Genomic DNA, 23,285 nt, shown 5'->3' with positions numbered 1-23,285 from the left:
TCACTGAAAAGCTCCGCTGGAAGATGATGAGGTTCAAGCTATTGCTAGTTATGATGCATATGCAGACAAACGCTGGCTTTATAGAAACAAAGATCTTGGTTGTTTTGATGTTGACTAATGGGGTGGGTTTCCACTGTGGCCTCCACTTGACACTGTGCAATGAGCCTCTGCTCTTCTGTTTCCGGTAAGCAGAGCTGCTTCAACCTTGCATTCTGACCAATGCTAACAGAAAGTGAAAGCTCTGCAAGCCTTTTTTAACTGTGGGAGCTTCAGGACACTCTTTCATTTTCCCTTTTTTGACCGAGACTTCACTCTCCTGACTGTAAGTGGGGGCCCAAGATGGACCAGGCAAAGCGTGTGCTGGATTTCTGCACCCGCCACCAGACCGTTCTGGGTTACAGCGTGGTGTCCCTGCTGACGGCTCTCACCGAGTACATCTTCTCTTCTGTGGTGTTCAAGTGTCCCTGCAACTCTGACAACGCCGTGTACGGCATCATCTTCCTCTTAGTGCCTGCCCTCATCTTTTTTCTGCTTGGCTGTATCTCGAACGTCAGCATCTGGCGGATGGTGACAGGCTGCCAGCCGGCGGACTGCTGCAGCCGCTGCTGCTATGTGATGACACCGACGATGAGCAGAGCCTTGGTGGCTCCTGTCACCTGGATCGCGGTGGCCCTGCTGGGAGGCAGCTTCTACGAGTGCGCAGCCAGCGGCTTGAGCCTGTTGTCGAATTACTTGTGCACCGATAAAGGAAAGATGTGCCCCAGCCAGGTGGCCACAATGCCCTGCAACCGGACCCTATCAAAGCAGGTAACCGGAGGATCGCTCAGCCTTCAGGCACAGTCTCAGGTAAAGCCTCTCCACTGCTCACCCTATGGCCTTCAAACATGGTTGCTTACTGTAGGGTGGTGCCTGCTGGTGTCTGTAACCAGTCCTTCTCTCTCACAGCTATGAAATTCCCCAAAGTACACGATTAGCAGCAATCCATGAGCAAACCCACACTGACAGAAGGTGGCCAGTGTGTATTTGTGCTGTTTTCTGGGCTTGCCTGGCAACTGCTTGGCACAGCCATTCACAAAAACCTCCTTCCAAGGTGGATGGGGAATTAGCCCGGAGACCAGAATTTTGCACTTTGCACTGCAAGTATTCTTCTCATTTAACTTAGGCATGGTGCAAGTTCTCTTTTCTCCCCATTTCTACCGTTCTAAATACCTCTTTTTTTTTTTCTAAGCATGCATTATCTGAGGGGAAGTTGAACTCATGAACAGAGAGGAAGCTGATGGGATTTTTGCTGCTGAGGACTGGCAGGAAAGGAGAAGTTGTTTGGCTATGAATCTATTAATAATTTCACACCTGTATTCTAAAAGAATAGTTAAACTGTGTATCTGCCTTGTTAAAGTGTTCTTGTGCTGAAGGCAAACTGCACAATTAAAAAAAAAAAAGAAAAACAAAAAACCCCACTCGTGGGTAGATTTTTTTTTTGTTTGTTTCAAGTGAAAGGAAATCTCCACAAATTTTGGCACTACTCCAGTTTTGTTTCTAAGTTTGTTTCATTTTCATCTTAACTCCAGTAGAAAAATCAGTCCTTGTCACTTTTTCTCACAAAGATATTAAAGCTGGTTAAGGGAGTTAAATTTATTAAGATGTTATATTGCTTGGATTTTAATAAGTTGGAGCCTCTGAGATTTACCATGGGATGTTAGAAACATGTATAAACCAAGAACAAATTCTCATAGTCAATAGTCATGTCTGTGTTCTGCCTACAAACATACAGGACACAACCTTCCTGTGTGCTGTGGCAAATGGCCATTTTTTGCAGACTCAGGGATGAGGCAGTGAAGAAACCTTCCAAGAGCAGATAAAATACAATCAGCAGGAGGTCTGATTTCACAGCACCAAAAGTGGACTTCTGTACCGTAAATCTGACCACCACTGTTGGTCAGCATCTTGCTTTTCATGTTAAGAAAATTCAGTGTACCTGAGGGAAGAAACAAACTTTTGCTGTTGTTGTATCCAAACAAGATCAGCTCAGGGGTGCAGAAGCTCTGTAAGGTTGGCTGAATTGTGTGCATGGGTTCCTGTTTCTGCAGGAAGCACACTGTTAGATGCAATCCAGGATGTCTTTGTTCACAGTTTTCATGTCTGCTTCAATGTTAAGTTCTATGCTCCTACAAATGGCCATGCAAATCCACCATTAACCCATCTGTCTCTTTTCCAAGCTGATAGGATGGTTCCTGATACTGATCATCATGATTGTGGGAGTGATTTCAACATGTGTCAGCCACTGTTGCTCCCCGGTTAGCTATATGCAGCTCAAGTTCTGGAAAATCTACTTGAAAAAGGAAAACGAGCTCTTTGTTACCAAGGCTAAAGAGCATTCAGCCAAGCTGGCAGAAAGAAATATTAACTGCTTTTTTCACCTTCCTGACCCAACACCTGCTGACCAAACACCATTTCAGACTCCCAGCAATGAAGACTGGAGGAAGATTTCACTTCTGTACACTTTCAATCCTCAAGAGCAGCATTACAGCATGATGCATGAGTTTGTTAACACAAACAGAGGCAGCAGTGCCAAATTTAGGGAAGGAGATCAGAATTCCTTTATTTTAGGATTTGTCAATGATGTAGGTCTAAGTGAATCGGGAATTTAATGAAACAAATCCTTGGCAATGCTGGAAATCTTTTAACTTTACTGATACAAGAAGAGTTTAATTCTGTCCTTTTAATCAAATCTGTGTGAATTGCATGTATAAGCTGATACCTGTAACCCTCAGCAGATTCAGTTTGGAATATATTTTACTACTTTTGATTAAGTACAACTTTTAAATAAAGGCATCTGTCACAATGGGAGTCTTCAGATGGTGGTGTTCAATAAAAGGAGTCACATATGTAAGATAATCAGCACCCACTATTCAAACAGGCAGGAAATCCCATGAAACTGTTTGTCACAGTCATTTTCCAAGGCAGAAGGAAGGTAAGAATTTGTTTTGACTAGCTGGACACAACTAGCTTGGAAGCTTCATTCAGCCCTGGATAAAATCAAACAAACAAACAAACAAACAAACAAGAAATGCCAACAAAGTAGGGAAATCTGCTACTGGTTGTAACATGTCCTTACATGCTGTAACTTGTTATTTGTGGAAGGTAAACAGCATGTTGGACTGAGCACAAGGCTGGTTAATGAGTAGCTTTGGCTTTGTCTTAAAGCTCCAATGTACTATGCCATCACTATACAGCACTGCTAAGACAAGCAGAGGGAGGAAGATTATCAAGAAGATTGTAAAGTTCTGGTGGGAATGGACACTGCTGATCCCAAGGTAAATACCCCTCACTTAGCAGGGTTAAGAGTTAACAGACTGAGGGAAAATAGGAGATGATGGTGCAGACTGGTAACAGGTGACACTGGGCTTCACCCAGCTGAGCTGAGGGTTTGTATTTCAGTTTAGAATGAGTACTGTGGTGTGAAGAAGGTGAGCTGGCTTCTGGATAGGGTACTGAGCTAGGGCTTGGGGTTTTGTTCAACCCTTACTGAGATCATCTTGCATTACAGCAGACATTATTAAACCCTTCCCAGATCTCAGGTCTCTGTGAGGCTGCTATGCCTCCACTTCCCAGTCATGTTGTGGTGACAAGTCCGCTGCCAAAGGGCCACTGATGAAGGTCAAGTAAGAAGAGACACAGCAAACCAGTTGTGTGGCAACCTCTGAATTTTTATTGGTATTTCCTCAGGTGAACACAGATCTACAGTGAGTTCACATTACGTGCATCATGCTTTATTCACTTTGGTCATAAGGGCAGTGCCGTTGAAGAGAAGACTGATGTGAAAAGCTCTACAGCTTGAAGCAACACAAGCATTGCACAGTTATCAGAGTGCTGCAGCCTGATATATGCACAGGACTGAACAGGCATGCCAGCAACAGTGCATGTGGGGCCTGACAGATCCTTAAGGAACTGGACTGGTTCCTGCCATCAGTGAAGCCACATCCCTCCCTGGTTTCAAAGCCAGCAGTGAGACTATGTATAGCAAACCATTACACATCAAAACAGACACCCTACAGGGAGACACTGCATACAGCAGATAAATTCATTATTCCTAAACATAAACAGCAAAATTGAGCAGCTCTTAGCAGCTGTGCTTTCAAAGATTACCATAAACAAACCAAACCAAACAAACAAAAAAAAACCCTCGCAGGAACAGGTATTCATTTTTATCTGAAAAAAAGTTGGTATTTGAATGAATATTTTGCATTCAGCATGCAAATACTGAGATAAAACATTCACTGAGCTCAAGAGCATGGTTATAGGAGAAAGAAGGACAGGTCATTTTGATCTTTTCTACTGATATCTGTGCCTTGACAATTAATATTGATCTCCCCTCTGCTCTGCTCCTCCTGTTTGCTGTCTGGATCTCTTCACCTTTCAAATGTATGGCTAGTGTAACTGGCTCAGCCAAGTAATTTTTTACCCTGCATGTCTTCTTCAGAAACAAAAGGCACAAAATATCTTTCAGCAAGGGTTTCTCCAGATGTTTCTTTCATTTATTTCTTTTGTGCTTTCTGTCTTCAGCCTTCCTTAAAAACGTAATTCCTATTTCTGTCACGGCATCACCCTTCAGCCTGTCCTGGAGGAAGGTAACTTCAGCTGCTAAGTGAACCTACAAAGAGTCAGGTCTGATCAGTTAAGCAGCATAAGGAGTTTTTTCTCTTACCACAAGGGGATCCCCTTTCTCAGCTTTTGTAAGAAGCAGCCTTCTAGATTGTTTTAGAATGGCTTTCCCAACTAAGTTAATACAAACAAAGTTCTATACACTAGGATTTGCATATTACTTTACTCTTCATTCCAGTGCTTTGCTTTCTTCCAGCAACCTAAATGATGTACCTGAGGATTTTGTGATCACAAAATTTCCTGGTCATGTCCTAACACTTATGACATAGCACTCTTGCTAATTAGTCTTAGATCAGATGGAATGCCATCTGATATACTTCTGATGCTCTGGGTTTACCATCGTATTCACCCACACTTTGCCCTTTCAGCAGGCACTGCACCAACCTGGGAGCATTCTTTACCTTCCATCTATTTGGAAAGAATCAGGGGTTCCAAAGACCAGGCTATTACTGGTTATACCTATGCAGGAAAACGAGACAGGAGCAATCAAGGATACCAGTTTGCCCCTCTGGATCTCACATTATGTGTTAGGTGGCTTCCCATCCCACCAGTGTCAGCCACTGAAGAGCCAAGCAGGGATGGTGTGGAGGTGAGTCAACCTGTGTGCTTCTCCACCTCAGAATCCAGGATCATTCTGGCCCTCTTTTGTTTAGACAGAGACATTTAATTTGAGAGAGAGATGAAACACTACTAAATTTCCTCAATTTACCTCAGCAAGTGGTTTTGTTTTCCTGTGCCTCTGCATATTAACAAAGAATGGAGAAAAGAGGTGTGCACTTCCTTACCATTTCCAAAGCACCTCGAATCACCCCACAGAGGAGGTTACAGTAGCAAAGTGATGCTCGTTCTGCTGGCAGCTCCTCCACAAAGTCCACTAGTGGGTTTTTGTCCAGGATTAAGGAGAATTCATTTCCTGCAGGACTACTGCAGGTCACACTAGGGGTGACCCCAAGGTACATCTTGAAAGCAACCTGCAAAGAGATGAAACTCTGATGCTTCAATGTTGTGTGCAAACCAGAGGTGAAACTTCCAGATGCAGCAGGCTGTAGACCAGCTTTACCCCGGGAAAATAGGGGGAAGGGCCAGACAGGCTGGAAATCAAACTAGATATGTCTCTTCTATGATCAGCTGGAGGCAGAGACAAAAATCTGGAGCTACGTGATCCTCTAGGGAAGCACAGCAGAAGGCTGCTTATTTTGTCTTTGATGTTCCCACATTTACAACCCCATGCAAAGAGGTTTAACTGCTATTACACGTCTGCTTTCAGCCACCTAACACGCCCCTGGGACCATTAGCATCCTTATTAGGTCCTTCACTACACTGCTAACTACAGCTTTGACACTCACAGCTCACCAACTCCTGCAGCTGGCCAGTGTCTGCAGCTGCCTCTGATCGCCATCTGCAGTCCCCAAAAGAAAACCAAACCAAACCAAATCAAACCCCAACAACACACCAAGAAAAAGACTGCTGAGGCTGCAAACTTCTTGGACTACATGGCTCACAGCTTGCTTTCCTTCAGCCACGGATGAATGTGAGTTGTAAACGTGCAGCATCTGCTCTCCCAGCTCGGAGAGGTCTGCTGTGAGCGCTGCTGCAGCCGGTGACATCACGGCGTTATCTACATCCTGTGTGCGCAGCCAATGTAGCAGCAAGCTGCTCTTCCTCTGGAGAGCTCTGCCCTGCTGCTCCCAGCGGAGAGAAAAGACTTGATTTTTACCTCTTGAGTGAGTATCAAACATGGAAGGTTTCCAAGCAATCCTGAAATTCTTTATGAACCAGAAAACTGCGATAGGTTACAGTTTCCTGGCGCTGCTGACAATGGGAGGTGAACGTGTGTTTTCTCTTGTTGCTTTCAGATGTCCCTGCAGCAATGAAAACTTCAGGTATGGTTTGGTATTTCTCTTCTCCCCAGCTTTTGTTTTGCTAGTTATTGGGTATTTCCTGAACAGCAAGACCTGGAAACTCTTTACAGGCTGCTGGGTGAATCCCAGAAAAATATTCCCCAGAGGGAACGTCTGCCACTTCTTTTATGTCTTTGGACAAATCACTTTAAACGCTCTGGTAGCCCCAGTGATGTGGCTGTCCGTGGCTTTGCTCAACGGGACTTTCTATGAATGTGCCATGAGCGGCTTGAAAAATCCTGCCTACTTACATGCAGTTTGCAACAGCAAATCTGCACAGTGCTTGGAAGAACTGCACAAGGTAGCCTGTGACAAAAGCTCCATGCCGACTGCAGAGAGCGACGAACTGAAACGAACTCTTCAAGCACAGTCCCAGGTAAGGAGAATAAATACAGAGCACTAAGCAGTTTGTACTACAACTGTGAGCTACCTGATGCCAGATGCTGAGATAAACCCATTGGTTTCACATAGACAAACTTCTTGGCATGCTGTAGCTTTGCAAAATAAAATCAATCCATCTTTTAGTTCAGTCTGAGCTGTGACATACTTCTTGGGGTGGGGGCAAGGATCAGTAGGACCTTTGTTTTTCCTGAGCAAGGAGAAAAACCTCCAAAAACTACTGTTTTGTTTAGGAGGCTGAATTAACAGATGTCATCCTATTAAAGAGGTCTGACCTATTAAAAATCTATACCACACTCTCCTAATTTTACTATCACAAAAACTGTAGTGACTCTTGGTCACTAACAGTAGAAAAATAAGTTTTGTGACAGATTTATGGCTGCTTACATAAACAGGTTTCTCTTCATGTTCCTCATGTTCATGATGCCAGCTCAGAGTATGTTTTTGTGCCACTTGGGGGAAGGAAGAGACATGAAAATCAAAAAAAGAAAGCAGAACATGCAAAGCTGAGATCATATTTTACTGTTAGTTCTGTGGTACAGTTCTGCTCACTGCCTTGGAATGCAAATAAATTCAGAGACAAAAAAAGCAAAGCGGAGGGGGGGCGGGAAAGGGTACAGAAAATGATGGAAAGATAATTGTCAGCAGGAAGGAAAAAGAGTCTGTGGAGACAGCAAGCTTTTGTCAGACAATTGTTTCCATCTGGAACCATTTCCTCCCCAAAAGCAAGTTTCATCTTCAAGGCCTCACACAAATAGGACTGGAGTGCAGACACAGCCTGCACTGCAGACAAATCAGTTTATTGGAGAGTTTTAGAAGGCAATAACAAATAGTGCTTAAGACTTTAAGTTGTATGCATAGGAAATAGTGAAAGAGCAACAACTCAGCTTAAAACATGAGAATGCATAGGTCCATTCCCCCAGCTGCTAAAAAGAACAGTTTCTCAAATACAGAAATCATCAACCAGTACAAAGTGACTGGAAAAAGCAAAGCAAAGCTATTCTTCCATGCCAGTCCCTGAGAATAATTGCTTGTGAAGCGTCTTTGTTTCATATATTTCCCTGAGGAAACTTCCTATATTCCCTCAGCTAAATGCAGATTTTTTTACTGGTGGTTTGTTTCTTGGTTTTGTTTTTTTTTTAAACATCAGTAGAAGAGTTCATAAGAGAAAGGTAGCTTGGCTCCTTACCATCAAAGCATGGGAAATCAGTTCCAGTTCATGTAGGGCTTTGAAACCTAGATTTGTTCCACACTGGAATTTGTTCTACTGTTTGAAAACAAGTATTTTTCTTGCAAAAGTTACACATTGCAGTGGAGTAGGGGAGTAAAACTATTGGCTAGGCCAGTGGCACTAGGCATGAAAAAGCTGTGTTCACACCTCTGCTCTCTTTAGAGAAGAACATCCCACAATAACAAGTTCCAGCACATTTTTCTCCCCTCAGCCCTTGCTTCAATCCTAGAAGTAGCTCTTTCTTTTAAAATGTTCTTAACAGGATTTTGTCCAACTCTAAAGAGTTGCTAGCAAACAAACAAACAAAAAGGTTAAGGGATGCTGGAGAAGCACATTTCAACAAAATAAAAGTCTATAAAACCACAGCAATGATTTCTAATCAGAGTGTAGATGAACTGGGCTCTATTCCAGTGCCAGTGCTGACCTGCCAACACACACACTACTACTTCTTTCTCATGCCCTCTCCTCTGACAGGGTTGGGCAGGGAGGCAATTTTGAACCAGTTTTGGCTTAAAAATTATTTTCCACTACAAAAGGATGATTCTGCAAAATCATAAAAGTTCACAAGAATAACACAGAGTTCATTGACTCTCCTGGTAAGAGAATTGAGCAATGCTTCTTAAATTCAAATTCCTTTTAGCTAATTGATGCAGTTGTTTGGCTTGGGTTTTTTTTTGTTTGTTTGTTTGTTTTGTTTTGTTTTGTGTTTTTTTTTTAATTAAAAGAAATCTGAAAACAACACATTTAAAAATATCTGAGTTCATAAGGTAGATTGGTCTGGGATAAAAGTTACTTATTTTGCTTTTGCACTTGGTCCCAATTCAGAATTGTGTCTCCATCCTAATTCTTGCTGCGTAATTTCATTGAATCCTCTCAGGAGACAAAAAAATCATTTCCCATCTAGCAGTTGTGATATTTTATTCTCCATATGCACTTTTCCCTTTGTGTGACAGAATTCAGTGAGCAGTTCCAATACACACCATGCCAGATGGCTACAGGTTTTTTTGCAATAAGCCCTCATCCATATTCAACAATCAGCAATATTTGATTGATTATTTAGACATCTCTTAGATTTTTTTTCTTCACACACAGTCTTGTAATTGTGTAGTTGAGGTCTGATTTGCTATCATCTGTCCCTGAGCCTGCCACTGCTGTTGCACTGGACGTGTCTCCTCAGCTGTTGGCAATAAGTTCCCTTTGTTATACAAGGGAATGAGGAGGCAGCCAGGCTCATGTGCAAGCCAAGTTATCTGGAGTGTTTTATTTTCCACCACAAAAATCAACCAGCTTTTGCCTTCCTGAGAAAGAGACAACAAAATGAGGGCTATTGAGGAGCCTCAATCCTGACATCTTCTGCCTGCCTTTGGTCCCCATATGGCCTCTCCATTAGCACCAATGCCAGGCACAGTGCAAAGTGGGATGAGATGCCCACAGCAGTGTCCCAGCAGGAGTGGCATAGCCTCCAGACAAACTGTGGTCGGTCTGTTGGACACTCTTGATTTAAGCAGCGTCATCACTTGGGCCCTTTTAACCAGAAACTCATTTCTTTTGTTTTCTCAGATTTTAGGCTGGTGTGTGATAGTTACCACAGCTCTTCTCTCCCTGCTAACCACTTGCTGTGCCAGCTGCCAGTCGAAAGTCAGCCATCTCCAGCTGATGTTCTGGAGGGTGTATGCACAGAAGGAGAAGGAACAACTGGAGCAGATTTTCCAGCTGTATGCCACCAAGCTGAGTGAGCGAAACCTGAAGTGCTTTTTTGAGAACAAGGAGCCAGAAGTGATTCCCCTGCCAGATTTTCAGGCATGGGAAGATGCTTCCCAGCTCCATTCCTTCAGCAGCAGCAAACAGCATTATAGCACAATTCACAGGCTAGTTGAAGAAGGCCACAAAGAAATCAGTGAGGAAAGAGAGACAATGCTGGACTTTGCAGACAGAAGGGATATACCTTAGACTAAATATATTTTCATTGTTTTTATATCTTGTTAATACAGAATACTTCTGTCTGGGTCCATCTCTATATCTTTTCACAACAGCCTCTTTCTTGTTCACCATATTCCCTCCCTGTTACAAACCTGTCCAAAAGGGATATAATGGAACTATTTCCCTGCATCAGTGAAATGTCTGCAGTTCTCCATAGCACCTAAGGTTCATGCTGACTCCAAATCTAGCATTGACTGCAAGAAGACATCAATAATGACTTCTACAAGAGGGTTTTAACAATAACTTATGTAAAAATGTGCTTGCCCTATGTAAATTAAGAGACTTTCATACAGTAACACCACTTGAAAGGTGTGAATATAATAATAGAAGATGTGTGTGGCTTTCTGACAGCCCACAGAAAGCAAAGGTTTTGCTTCCAGATAATTTGCAGGTAGAGCACTGTTTTGAGGCACCAGTGGTCATGGAGGGCATCTCAATATCTTTGGACTCCTGTTGCACCTAGAATGTCACAGAAGGTCATGGTGATCAGCCCTGAGGTATCTTGCCTGGGACATGGGGCAGTGACCTCCATTGACAGTGAGGTGGAAGGTTAATTTTTTAGACAAATCTTAGAGTGAAACTGTCAGGCACCAAGAACTTGAAATTACCAAATGGTTCAAAATGTTTTTTTTTTTTCTAAAAACCACCAAGCTGTTTTTGAAAAAGCAGTTCTTTGTTACAATAATGAAAATGCATCACTGATATTTTGCCTCCAGAGTACTTGGCATTATCTTCTCCCACTGAGAATTTCTCTTTGTATGGGTGTAAAGCTTCTGTTTTCAGTGGGTTTCAGCCACTGGGTCCAACCTGTAGAGTACATAATGTGGTTTGTACTGGTCCTGTAACCAGCATACAACAGAGATCTGGAAGGAAATTCCACTTTAAATAAAGAAATTTTTTTTTTGCAGCAGGCTGTCTTTCATTTTTCCGAGCCTCTGAGGAAACGGTGTCTGGAGCAGGAGGAACTAGCAGGCATGAGCAGTGCTTCTGACAAATGCATCTCACCCCAGAGCCCTATGCTTTACCTCACCTACTTGGAATCCACCACGTGGTTCTCATATTGGCTGTCCAGAATCTTTGCAAACACTGTGTAAAAGGACAGCAAAGTTTCTGCCAAGTTTCTGGGCAGGCATTTATGCAGCAGTTTACTGCCAGGCTCCCTGAGCCTGCAAAGAACAGTATTTTTGCTCTGCTTGAATCAGGCTCTTACCAACAAACCAGCTGTTGGCATACTCATTGCACTTCTTCAGCAGCAAACCCCACACCTCTCTGCATTTACAGGCCAGTACTCTTTGTAAAAATAAAATCCAAGAGGTAATTCTACTGTCTGCTTAGAATTTTCTCTGTGTGTTTTGAAGAACTTGTTACCTTTGAGCAAATGTTTTGAGGTTTTTTAATTCCAGCTGATCCACTTTGCAGCAGACTTAGAACACCTGATACACCTTCATGTACCTGCTGCAGCTGAAAGCACAGAGGCAAGGCTGCCAAAATGAAAGTCACAACAGCAGGAAGCTCTGACACCATGTCTGATGCATATGCATTTTTCTCCCCAGGCTCCCCTCTTGATATAGCAACTCTCTAATCTCAGGGTTAATGTCCCTTCCCATTTGCCTGCTTTTCTCTTTCTTTATGCCTCAACAGCTACCTCCCAGCTTCATCTCACCTCCTCCCTACAGGTGGAAAGGAGACACCACCTAACAGGGTGTCCTCACCACCTGGGGCAAACTTCCCAAGGCTGTCTTTCCACCTCCTTCCTCACTAGTATCAAAAAAATCAAACCAAGTAGAGATCCAAAGTGCAGGTTAAAGAGCTGATCAGGGAATAGGGGAGAGAAGTGGGCTGATGTAAGGATGAGGTCTCCAATGTGATGTAAGAGCTGAGACATAGAGTAAAAATGTAGTTGGCAGAGGGAAACGTGGGAGGAGAGAGGGATCCCATTTTGCACTTTTGTACCATCTTTTTCCTCAGGAGGAAGCTCAAAGCTGTGCACTTGAGTAGCCAGGACCATTTGAAACAGGAGCATTTCCCAGGCCAGCCTTCTCCTGGGAGGGGCAAAACCAAGGAGCATTCTTCCCTCCTCATCCTTACCCTGCTTCATGTTCACAGGTAACTCATGCTGAGAGCATCTCCACCTCCATGAGCAGCTGCTGAATGCTTAGTGCTGCAACATGTGCCTGGCAGGAGCCCAGGTCTCTCACTGACCCTCATCCCCAGGGCTCTGTAACTGCATTATCTTACCAAAATGCCTGTGACTTAATGCAGTTGCCATGTGGATGCTGGGATACAGATCAAAACAGACAAAAATGAAAGGCACTTTGACTTTGTATTTTCAACTGGAATCTGTTTTGGGCCAATTTAACTCTCTCCCTCAAGCAGCTATCACAAAAGCTGTTTTGTATCAACACTGCCCCTGAATTAAAGTTCAGCAGCTACTGTGGCAGCTCAGGAGGAGGTGAAGACTATTTTCAACACTACCCAAAACAAACTGAAAAACAAACCCCCCAGCAGAATCAATATTTTCTCTGGGAAAATTTAGATTTTGCATAACTCTGGTGGCAATCAAAAATATGAGTGCACAAATAAACAGGAAACTTCTGCTCAGCTCCCTGTGCTTTGGCCCTCAGTTTATTATTCCTCCTAATTTTCTCATTTAAACGCTCTTAACTCTTCTTCCACTACACATCTGCTGCCCCACCAAGCTTCAAGCCTTTGTCACAAGTCAACTGTGCTAAGCCCTCATATGCTTTCAATTTTATTTCAGCTGTACTTTGCATTACAGTCCTACAAATCTGTCCAAATTCTATTGTTAACATTTCCTGTGTAAAAGAAGAAGTCGTCTGGAAATTATGCAAAGCCAGTAGCTGGTTTGCAGTGAAGCATCAAATTAAGGGAAAACTGCAGATTTATGAAGTGAAAATTGTGAAAAAATAAAATAAAATAAAATATAAAATAATAAAATAAAATAAAATATAAAATAATAAAATAAAATTAAAAGTCTTAACAGGAAAAAAAAATTAAATATATGGAGAAGTAATTAGATTCATAGAGATGAAGATTTTATTTAAAACCAGGCTATGACTGGACAGAAATTCCTTTAAAACTACCATATGTAACTACTCAGAGGATAAGACAAAGGTTTTTCCCATCTTTGTGATTCCAAATGACAGGAAAGTAAAACTGAGTGGGTTTGAAAGCTGCATCCATAACTCTGTCTCATTTCTAGCTATATAAAATGGAAGAAAACCTACTGTTTAGACAGGCACACAGACTCCCCATCAAAATGACAGCCATGTGAAGCAAATCCTCTGTGCTGAAAATGTTATTTGCAGTTCTATGGGATTATGTATTGCTTAATGGCAAACAAGAAACCTCTGCAGTCAGAATGAAAAATGTACCACTGCCCCCTTTACAATGTCTCAACCAGCATCACCTCTCTCAAGCAACAAGAATAATATTAATTAACAGTGATGGTGCTCACAGTTGAGAATTGCTGAAATATTTAGGAGGCCACTAACTTCTCTGTCTTTTTATATGCTGCTGGGAACTTCTGACTATGAAACATTGTATGTGTAAGTGCTGTCGCCAGGTGACTGATGTAGTGTGAGGTGTCCCTGCCCATGGCAGGGGGGGTTGGAACTAGATGATCCCTGAGATCCCTTCCAACCTTAACAATTCTATGATTCGATGATACTACAGACTTTAAAAAGTTGAAACTGCAATTTCAGAGGGCCAAACAACCAGATTAATGAAGGACCAGAATTAATCTCTTTAGCAGGGGAAAGGCAGCCAAAATAACATTTTTGCTAGCATACTTCTCAGTCATAGTACTTTTCCAGTCAGTGTTTGGGAAATTCAAGATGCTTTAAAGGTCTTGCCCTCTGTTGCTGATTCCACATACTCACAAATGTTATACTTTGTAGTGCACTCAGCTCCACATTCTGAATCCAGTCTTGGGCACTACATCTTCAGCTAGGCTTTGTACTTAATTTCATTCCTGAATTGGTTTCCATTTATTATTCCAAGTTGCCAGTGAGCAGAAAGCCTACTTTTACATGGCCTGTTTTTTTTTTTTTTTTTTATATATTCAATCCCAACTGTAACCGTGCAAAGTCACAGCCCCAACAGGAGAAGTCAGTCAGCACCATGAGAACTCAGTGCAGAAGGACCCACTTTGGCTCATCACCAAAATGTGTTGGCCTTTCTCCAGACCAGTACAAGCTAGCAGTAAACCCCAAGCTTTGCAGTCTGAACCAGAGTCCTTGGTCACTGCTTAGATGCTGCACCTTTCCTCTGGTGTTTAATTCTTACTATAGCAAGCTGGCTTTGTACTCCTCATTTTATGTTTTTTTCCTTTGCTTCACCTCTTTCCATTCCCACAGGCAACACCCACAGCCTGATCTTCCAGCCTTCTTTGCTTTCCAAAGGAGTGCAGGGTGACAGCTATTATGTTCACAGGATGCTTGGCTATAGCTCATTGAACTGCTTAACTGCCTTAATTACCTTAACTGGTTTTACTCCACACACTCAAACAGATTTGTGCCTTAGAAGAGTTAGTGCAGTTAAGTGTTGGAGCACTTTCTCCTGGCTGAGAGCACTCCTCCTGAAGAGTTAGAGATGGTGTAAGCAGCTGTGTAATTCCTCACTGGTAACTTTAAGAGCTGTTTGCAGCTACTTGCTGGGTCATTTTACATTTGTTTTGCTGTTAGGTGCCTCTGACATACGTGCTTGAAGACTATTTTAAAAACGTTTTGCCAAAGAAATGTGGCAGTGCTTTCTGTATCACATCTTGCCTCAGAAAGGTTATGCTCCTACTGCAGAACTCCTCTTTTGCTTTGCTAAAAATAGCCTTTTCAAGAGACTCTGCTTTAAAGTTTGTCCCAATCTTCTCATGTAATTTGATTTCTCTCAGTAAGTCTCTTTTGAAGTACAACCTGCAGATGGTGGTAAGCTTACCACTGTGGGTTTATCAAGACCATCTGCAAAACATTTTTCTTACTAAACATCACATGCTGCTATTCCGCCCCCCCCCCCCCGCCCCGCCCCAGCTTGATGTAGCACTTTGCTAGAGGTAGAAACTGATGTCTCTTCTGAAGGTCAGCTTCTGTGAGCTACTAGTTGATGTGAAGTTGTAGATAAGGAAAAGGCTGCATGTCACCTAATGGAAGCATGAGTGTGATTATGGAGATGAGTGTTTTTTGGTAAGACACTTATGATACAGCAGAAATTGTAGGTAAGGGTTCTGGAGCAAAGTGATAGAGGAGAAGGGAAAAGCTAAGACTGCTGAAGCTGATGAAGCTCTAGAGGATGTAAATCTTATTTACCTGTGCAATCCTTTCTGCAGTTTCAGAGTAACTGCGGCACTTCTTCACAGCTGAACGAGCTAAAAAGTCATCAATCAGCCTTACACCAATGCCATATCCCCTAAGGAGACAAGAAAGAAAGTTAACATGCAGAATGGGCAACTTCTTTCCACCTAGCATCTCCCTAGTCTGTCTCCTGTGCTTTCTCAGCAAAACAGCTGCATCCTCCTAAATGAATGGCTTTGAGGACATCAGATTGGATGGTCTGTCACAGTCTCACAGGATATCAGAGGTTGGAAGGGACCTCCAGAGATCATCAGGTCCAACCCCCCTGCCAGAGCAGCATCACTTAGGGTAGTCTGCACAGGAATGCATCCAGGCGGGGTTTGAAAGTCTCCAGAGAAGGAGACTCCACAACCCCCCTGGGCAGCCTGTTCCAGGGCTCTGTCACCCTCACTGCAAAGAAGTTTCTCCTCATGCTGAGCTGAAATCTTCTCTGTTCAAGTTTGAACCCATTGTTCCTTGTCTTATCACTGTGAACCACCCAAAAGAGCCTGGCCCCCTCCACTTGACACCCACCCCTCAGCTATTGATAGACATTGATCAGATCCCCTCTCAGTCTTCTCTTCTCAAGACTAAATAGCCCCAGGGATCTCAGTCTCGCTTTCATAGGGGAGATGCTGAAGTCCCCTAATCATCCTCATGGCTCTCCACTGGATTCTCTTCAGCAGTTCTCTGGTCTAGATTCTTCTTTCTGTGGCATTTTGCAGCACAGTGGGCTGCACCCTGGCAAGGAGATGGATGTTGTTTATGTACACATTGTCTACACATGCATTCATATTTATGCATAAATATTAGATGTTGGATGTATGACTATAATATTGAAATAATACACCTGATAAATACTGCTGTCTCACTGAAAAGAGGATAGGATAACACAGAATAAGTTTTTATCCATTCCCTCGTAAGCTCCAGAGTTTGTCTAGCACTGTCTCTGTCAAGGGAAACAAAGCAACTGTCCCTTCAGGTCACAGCATTTACCTCTGGACTGGTATGGAGTTCAGCACATCCTTAACATCCTCAATGCAGCATTCAGGTGCCAAGAAAACCCATAGGAAATGGACTCACACCTGATCTCTTTCACTTTACCCTCTTATCTCTTCAGCTCAGTTTTTGCTCTTCCTCCACAATTTCCTCTTTGTCTTTTTTCTAACATGTTCTCTCCTTTCATCTACTACTTGCAGAAAAAATTAAAATGTTGTTAGTTCATATATCTTCAGTACAACACTGCCTTAATCTTGGATTTAAAACACTAAACTTTCAGAGAAATTAAATAAAAAAGGATGGATTTGTTTTTAAAAAACAAATATTGATTCCTAGCTCTCACACATTAACTACATAGGTCAGTAACTACATAGTGAGCAAAACAGAATCATAGAATCATTTAGGCTGGAAATGACATTTGAGATCATGAAACTCAACCATGAACCTAAGTCTGCTGCTAAACCATGTCCCCAAGCACCACATTCACATCTCTTAAACACCACCAGGGATGATGATTCAACCACTTCCCTGGACAGCCTGTTCCAGGGCTCGACAACCTTTTCAGTGAAGACGTTTTTCTAGTGTCCAACCCAAACCTCCCCTAGCACAACTTGAGGCCATTTCCTTTTGTCTTGCCACTTGCTGCTTCAGAGAAAAGACCTACATCCACCTTTCTGCAATCTCCTTTCAGGTGTTTGAAAGCAAAAAGGTCTTCCCTGAGACTTTCTGTCCAGGCTAAACAAACCCTGCTCTCTCAGGACTTGTTCTCTAAAGCCTATGTCTCCAAGTAATTTTTTGGGGAAAGGGAAAGAGATTGACACAAATGTTACGAGAAGATGTGAACACAACTCAGAAATATTTGTAAGGAATTTTTCATTTCCATTTATGTGGATGTTGGCAGCCTCTGCCTGTTCATCAGAGGTCCTACACCCTCGGTGAAGCAGCCTGAACTTGAAAGAGTTTCTTAAGGATTTTGTACCATGTCTTTGACAAGAAGCCAAAAAGCCATCTGATTTCTAATGTGATGACAAGACCAAAGAGTGGTTTTGGCAGCATGAACTTGAAAAGTGCAGTATCTCAGGCAACAGAAAGCAATGAAATATTTATGTATTGCCTAAGTATCAATATCAATATTGTTGGTAAATATGTCATCAGCAGTTAGCAAGACTGGTGATGCCCATGACTGCTTAGATCCTTTTCAACTCTGATGCCTTAGATTTGCAAAGTCAAATGAGTGACAAATTGATAAGCAGCTATCTGGCAGCTGTACATTGAAACACATCCTTCTCAGCACAGATTATGTATGTACATAGAGACCTAAGAATACTGTTCTCAACTGTCACAAGCCTGCTAATCTACAAGGTTTCTTTCTCAAGCTGAGCTGTTTTCATCTTCACAGAGTGAAAATGGCCATATTGCTTTGATTAAACCCTAATTATTTATTATTTAATTGCTTTAGTTATTTTGTCAAGTCTTTCTTTGTATCAGATGAAAATTAAGATTTTATAAAAACAGTAAAAACATAATAAGAAAAATCTGTCTCCATCTCTTCCAAACCTATCTTGTAGTAATTTCTCCCTCAGCATCAGAGAGAAGTCTGCATATTTTTTTAAATGCGTGATTTTCCTTAGAGCTGAATGAGGGATTAAGGCTGAATGAACTTCTAAGGGATGTTGTGAATAAATTGTTTTTCTTCCTTCCAGCCAATGATAGATCTCTTCCATTGACAGCTAATGGAGTATAGCTTGCATGCAAGCTTTCAGATTAATAGTGGTTAGGTGTTCTGTCTGCTGTGATTGGTGCAGATTCATCTTGCATGTCCATTTTGCTTGTTCAGAACAATCCTGATGCTTCTCCTCCGAGAATTCAAAAGCTAATTGTTGATCTTAATTTACAAATGAGCATTATTTAGGTTGACAGAATATTGAACCTTTATCCTCGTGATCTCTGCAATCATAGACAGAGCCCTGGAACTTGTAAGGTAACAGACATAAAGCTGAAAGGCAACATATAGGTGGATAAATAGTGTTACTGATCAAGCTGAACATTTAAAGCAGTACTTACATTCTATCTAAACAGGTGTTGACATCTTCATCTTTTTCATAGTCCTTGCACAGCTGAGCTACCAAAGCCCCATATGTGAGTACAAGAAGTTCTCTGCTCTGCCAGAAAAGGTGGAAATCAAAAATGAAGCAAACTAGAATACTTCCCCCCCCCCCCCCCCCACACACACACACACACTTTTGAGCTGCTTGTCACTTGCTGCTTCGGAGCGCAGAGCATCACCCACCTCTCTACAATCTCCTTTCAGGTATTTGAGGTGTATTAAAACCAAGAAAAAAAATCAAACCAACACCATATACATTAATCCAGAAACCTCTGTCCATGGACATGTAACCACTGAAATCCACTACGCAAGCTTGACAGTCTGACTTGATCATCACTTGAGTCTCTGTGCAGGGATTTCGCTTAACAGAAATACCATTGTGGGGGAGGGATACAGCTATTTTCATCATGTACATCCTCCAGCAGCCTGTCCTATAGACAGGCTTTTCTATGTTACTGCTGTACACCTGGCAGCTTGTTGGCAGCTTACAAGGGAGTCCTGCTGCAGCCATAAAGGCTGCCAGCACCTCTGTTCTTACACTGGCAGACTCATCCCTATCCTTTCAGTATTTTCAGGCTTTTTGGATGTGTAAAACACATCAGTACAATAGCAGGCTATTCTTACTCCATGCACAATTTTAATCACACATTACAAAAATGCCTTACAATTTTGTGGTTCTCCTGCTTTCTTCCTGGGTGCCGAGACATGTTGCTCATGTAATGCCTGATGTACTTGATTGGGGGTTTATGTCTTTTCTTCTTCATGTAGCATAGTTTTCTCTCAATCACTGGATTTCCTCTCCCCCTTCTCTAAAGTTTTCTTCTTTCTGCTCTTCTGCCTTTTGCTTGAGGTGTGTTTGCAGCAAGCTGTAAATGCTGCTGATGCTCCTCCTAATCTCTACGTGTACTGAGCCCTTTGGGAGGAATCTGGCTGGCAACAGATCCACTCCTGTACACCACACAAACAACTGCTCCAGCCATTAGAATTGTTTGTAATCAAATGCACAGCAGTGGGAAGTCAACCTGGGCAGCCACAAGAGATTCAGAGGTCTTTTATCTTTAGGGACAGCAAATTCATTGTGTTGTTTGTGTCAGATTTTGGTGTTTGGAGGGTTAACAGAAGTTCCCTCTCTGATGAACAGAAGCACAGTTGAAATATACTGCTGCTGCACAAGGTAATTAAAAATTGATAGTTTTCAACTTAAAGGAGCTATAAAGGTGTCTTCTGTCAGCTCTGACTACTTTAGTGTGGTGAGTTAATGCCTGCCTAGGCATGAGCAGATGGGTTACAAGGCACTACCAGCCCCATGATTCTGTAAAGCTGGCAGGACAGCTCCAGAGTACTCAGACTCCCAGGGGAATAAACTGTGTACATCATACAGCTGCCAGCCTGTGCAAATGGCACTTTCTAGGGGGATCTTTACTCCTATTAGTAAACATCCAGGTGGGTTCAGCTTACTTTTTCTCTTCTCCCCTGAAGTAAATGTGGCCTATTCTATTAGTTTAGCTTTGCAATAAATGTAGACTCTGGTCACTAGTGAGCTCAGCAATGAAGCAGGTAGCTCTGTTTCCTTAGAGGACTTATCTCCTCATACATTCTCCCCCAGTCTTCCTAGGAAAGGAAGTAAAAACACATGGCCTCATCTGAATGCCAGTTAATGAATAGACTTGGTGCTACAGTAAAATGTCAGGTATTTACCACTCCAGAGACACAAAAAGCAACAGATGTGATTCATTTGGGATAAGAAGGATTCATTTACTTTTAAACACGGTAGTTTAAAGTTATGACACCATTCAACAACAAAACATAGGGCAAATAAAAGGATTTTCAGTTTGGTTTTTTTTTTTTTTTTCCTGTGGAAAATAGTCAAGAGCTTTCATTTTACACAGAACAAGCTGGTGTTGACAGTTTAACAATACATTGAGCCTCTTGCATTTTTTTTCTAGGCACTTTTCTGGCCCTGTAAAATCTGACTCCGTTTTATAAGTGAAACTATTGCAGGCACTTCCCATATAGAAATTTAAATAAACTACCGAAGCCAGGCATTACAATTCTTTAGATAGTTACTTGCATTTCTAAATTGAGTCTGAGATGGGTTTGTTTCTCAGATTGTCTCCAACTGGTGATGAGGACCAAATCTGTTTCTCATTGCAAGAGGCATCCCGTATTCCATAGAAGAGTGTACTGCACTGCATTTTAAAAAGCAGCTCTAAAAGATTATCACTGGCATAATTTCACTGCAGCAAAACCATCACAAAGTTCTCAAGGCTACCCATAAATTAGTACTATTTTATTGACATAGCTCTGAATATAAGGATTGGTTACTCCAGTCTGTGTTATTAGCACTATAAACCTAATACTACACCTCTGCTACGAGGACAAGCTGAGGGAGCTGGGGATGTTCAGCCTGGAGAAGAGAAGGCTTTGGGGAGACCTAATAGCAGCTTTCCAGTACCTGAAGGAGGACCTACAAGAAGGCTGGAGAGGGACTGATTACAAAGGCCTGGAGTGTAGTACGAGGGGCAATGGTTTGAAATTAGAGGATTTAGATTAGATATTAGGAACAAGTTCTGCACCATGAGGTGGTGGAACACTGGAACAGTTTGCTCAGGGAAGTAGTTGAGGCTCTGTCCCTGGAGATATTCAAGGTCAGGCTCAACAAGGCTCTGAGCAGCCTGATGTAGCTAAGGATGTCTCTGCTGACTGCAGGGCGGTTGGACTAGATGACCTTTGGAGGTCCCTTCTGTGAAGGAACACTATGGACCAGACAGTGCAATGCATATTAAGAACATATCAGCATTGTTTGGAAAAGACATACATGCACACATGTACGTACACATGGAAATTCACACAGCAAAATCCTCTCTGAAGGGATATTAAGTACAGCTGGTAAAACTATACCAGGAAGGCTGGGGAATGCAGCTTCTTCCCATCACAGTCACACCACATCACTACTAATAACTGAGCTCTTGGAAGAAGGAGATGAGTGAGTGTGTTTTGACTAGATCAGCTGGAGAAGAGAACTGAAACCAATCTCTCTCTTTCTGCCATGGCTGCTTTATTTCAATAAAAAGCAAACAAGAGAATAAAAACTGTTTGCTTTTGTATGGGAGGATAGGAAAGTGTGATGCCTTCCAATAACCATGTTTTAAAGCTGACATGAGCTAACCAAGCTGACAGAACCCTGCAAAATGACAAGCAAAACCATGGCTAAGCTTTGCTCACCTGTCCTATTTGCCTCACATGTCAGAGAGAAGCATCTCTCAGCCTCAGAGGCAAGCTGGCTGTCACCTCAGATAGTGGTGTTTTGGATTGCATTCAGTCCTAACTCTTCCTGGAAATCAGACAAAGAGCCTAAATGTCTACTTCAGAACTTTGGGTTCTTCTGCAAAGGCAAGTACTTAGTTTGATGTGTTGCCCAAGCTCTTAATTGGATCCAACCCTGTAATTTACTCCATAATAGGATGACCCAGCAGGATTATTTGCAGCACAGCATAAAAGCAAATGCCAAAGAAGTGTCAATGCAGCACTACAAAGTTGTTGTATTGATTGTATAAATTGCCTCATTCAACAGCCTGAGGCTGACTATGAATATTTCAGTGCTGTACCTCTCTTCGGTTTCACAGCTAATGTGTTTCTTGGTAAACAAGTGATGCTTGAGAAAGCCTTCCTCCCTTATAAACAAAATAAGAGGTGTGTTCTCCAAAAACAAACCAACCAAACAAACAAAAACCACAAAACAAAAACAAAAACCCAAACAAACTCAGCAGCAACCAGCAGATTTTAAAATGAACTGAGGCAGAATGGGAGACTCTTATAAAACATATCTTCAAAATAATTCTGTCATAGGGTTTATTCCACTGAATTTAAAGGATGTAATTTTTTTCCCCAAAAATATAATGCTACTAGTACCAAAAATAAAGTTATTGAAAATCCTATGGTACTGAAAGAAAATGAAGCTTCAAAATGGCATTGTTCAGACAGCACGGGGATTTTGTTGTGCCACTACTCTGCCCAACCAGCCAAGAACTAACAAGAGGTTGCAGAAAAGCTATGGCAAACTGCTTCTGGATGTTTCCACAGGTTTCTCTATCACTTTTAGTTTTGTGTCACATAATTTTGAAAGCAAATTACCAGCAAGGACCTTCTTCACAGATTGTGACTGGGGATGAGACAAGCAGCATCTACCCTGCCACTGTAGGGTTCCTTAGAGGAACAAGGTGTTGCCAGTAAACAGGCAAGCCATCTATAATATACCATCTGAGTGCATAACAGCCATGAGAATGTCTCTGCCATTCAAGTAGGTAACATGGGTGTTAAAACTACTTTTTTGAGCTGACAGTTATGATTAGCATCCCTCTCTGCAAGGGGAGAGAAGAGGCTGTGCAGTCAGACACTATTACATCATCTGGCCAGCTCCACACCTGCTAGAGATAGCCATCTGCAATGGGAAGACAATTTTCCTCATGGACTTTCTGGCTAATTTTCATTCTCTTTTTGGTAGAAATGTTTATATTACAGGCAGTTAGACCTCTCAGAATTTAAACACAAGCATTTGCATATTCAGATCAGCCTGGGGCATGCAATGTACTACTGGAGAGCATGACCATAAGCAAAGTATGGCCGTAAGCAAAGTATGACCCTGAAAAAATCATCAGGAG

General features: G+C 42.2%; 3 protein-coding genes across 3 annotated transcripts; 2 read left to right on the top strand and 1 right to left on the bottom strand.

The window, feature by feature from the left end:
- Positions 1–339: 339 nt before the first annotated feature.
- Positions 340–2,648, top strand: CALHM6 (calcium homeostasis modulator family member 6). The gene is made up of 2 exons (XM_054393026.1): positions 340–846; positions 2,217–2,648. The coding sequence occupies exons 1-2, from the start codon at positions 340–342 to the stop codon at positions 2,646–2,648; spliced, it is 939 nt and encodes a 312-aa protein (XP_054249001.1).
- Positions 2,649–4,531: 1,883 nt separating this feature from the next.
- On the bottom strand, positions 4,532–19,331 carry TRAPPC3L (trafficking protein particle complex subunit 3L). The gene is made up of 5 exons (XM_054393103.1): positions 19,290–19,331; positions 18,582–18,679; positions 15,495–15,594; positions 5,448–5,633; positions 4,532–4,651 (listed from the first exon to the last, which is right to left on the bottom strand). The coding sequence occupies exons 1-5, from the start codon at positions 19,329–19,331 to the stop codon at positions 4,532–4,534; spliced, it is 546 nt and encodes a 181-aa protein (XP_054249078.1).
- CALHM5 (calcium homeostasis modulator family member 5) lies at positions 6,400–10,143 on the top strand. The gene is made up of 2 exons (XM_054393102.1): positions 6,400–6,939; positions 9,754–10,143. Exons 1-2 carry the CDS (start codon positions 6,400–6,402, stop codon positions 10,141–10,143), a joined length of 930 nt encoding a protein of 309 aa, XP_054249077.1.
- Positions 19,332–23,285: the final 3,954 nt, after the last annotated feature.

This window comes from Indicator indicator, chromosome 27 (genome assembly GCF_027791375.1).
Source record: "Indicator indicator isolate 239-I01 chromosome 27, UM_Iind_1.1, whole genome shotgun sequence".
NCBI classification, from domain to species: domain Eukaryota; kingdom Metazoa; phylum Chordata; class Aves; order Piciformes; family Indicatoridae; genus Indicator; species Indicator indicator.
The sequence above is the reverse complement of the archived record's forward strand: the minus strand, read 5'-3'. Positions and strand labels throughout refer to the sequence as shown.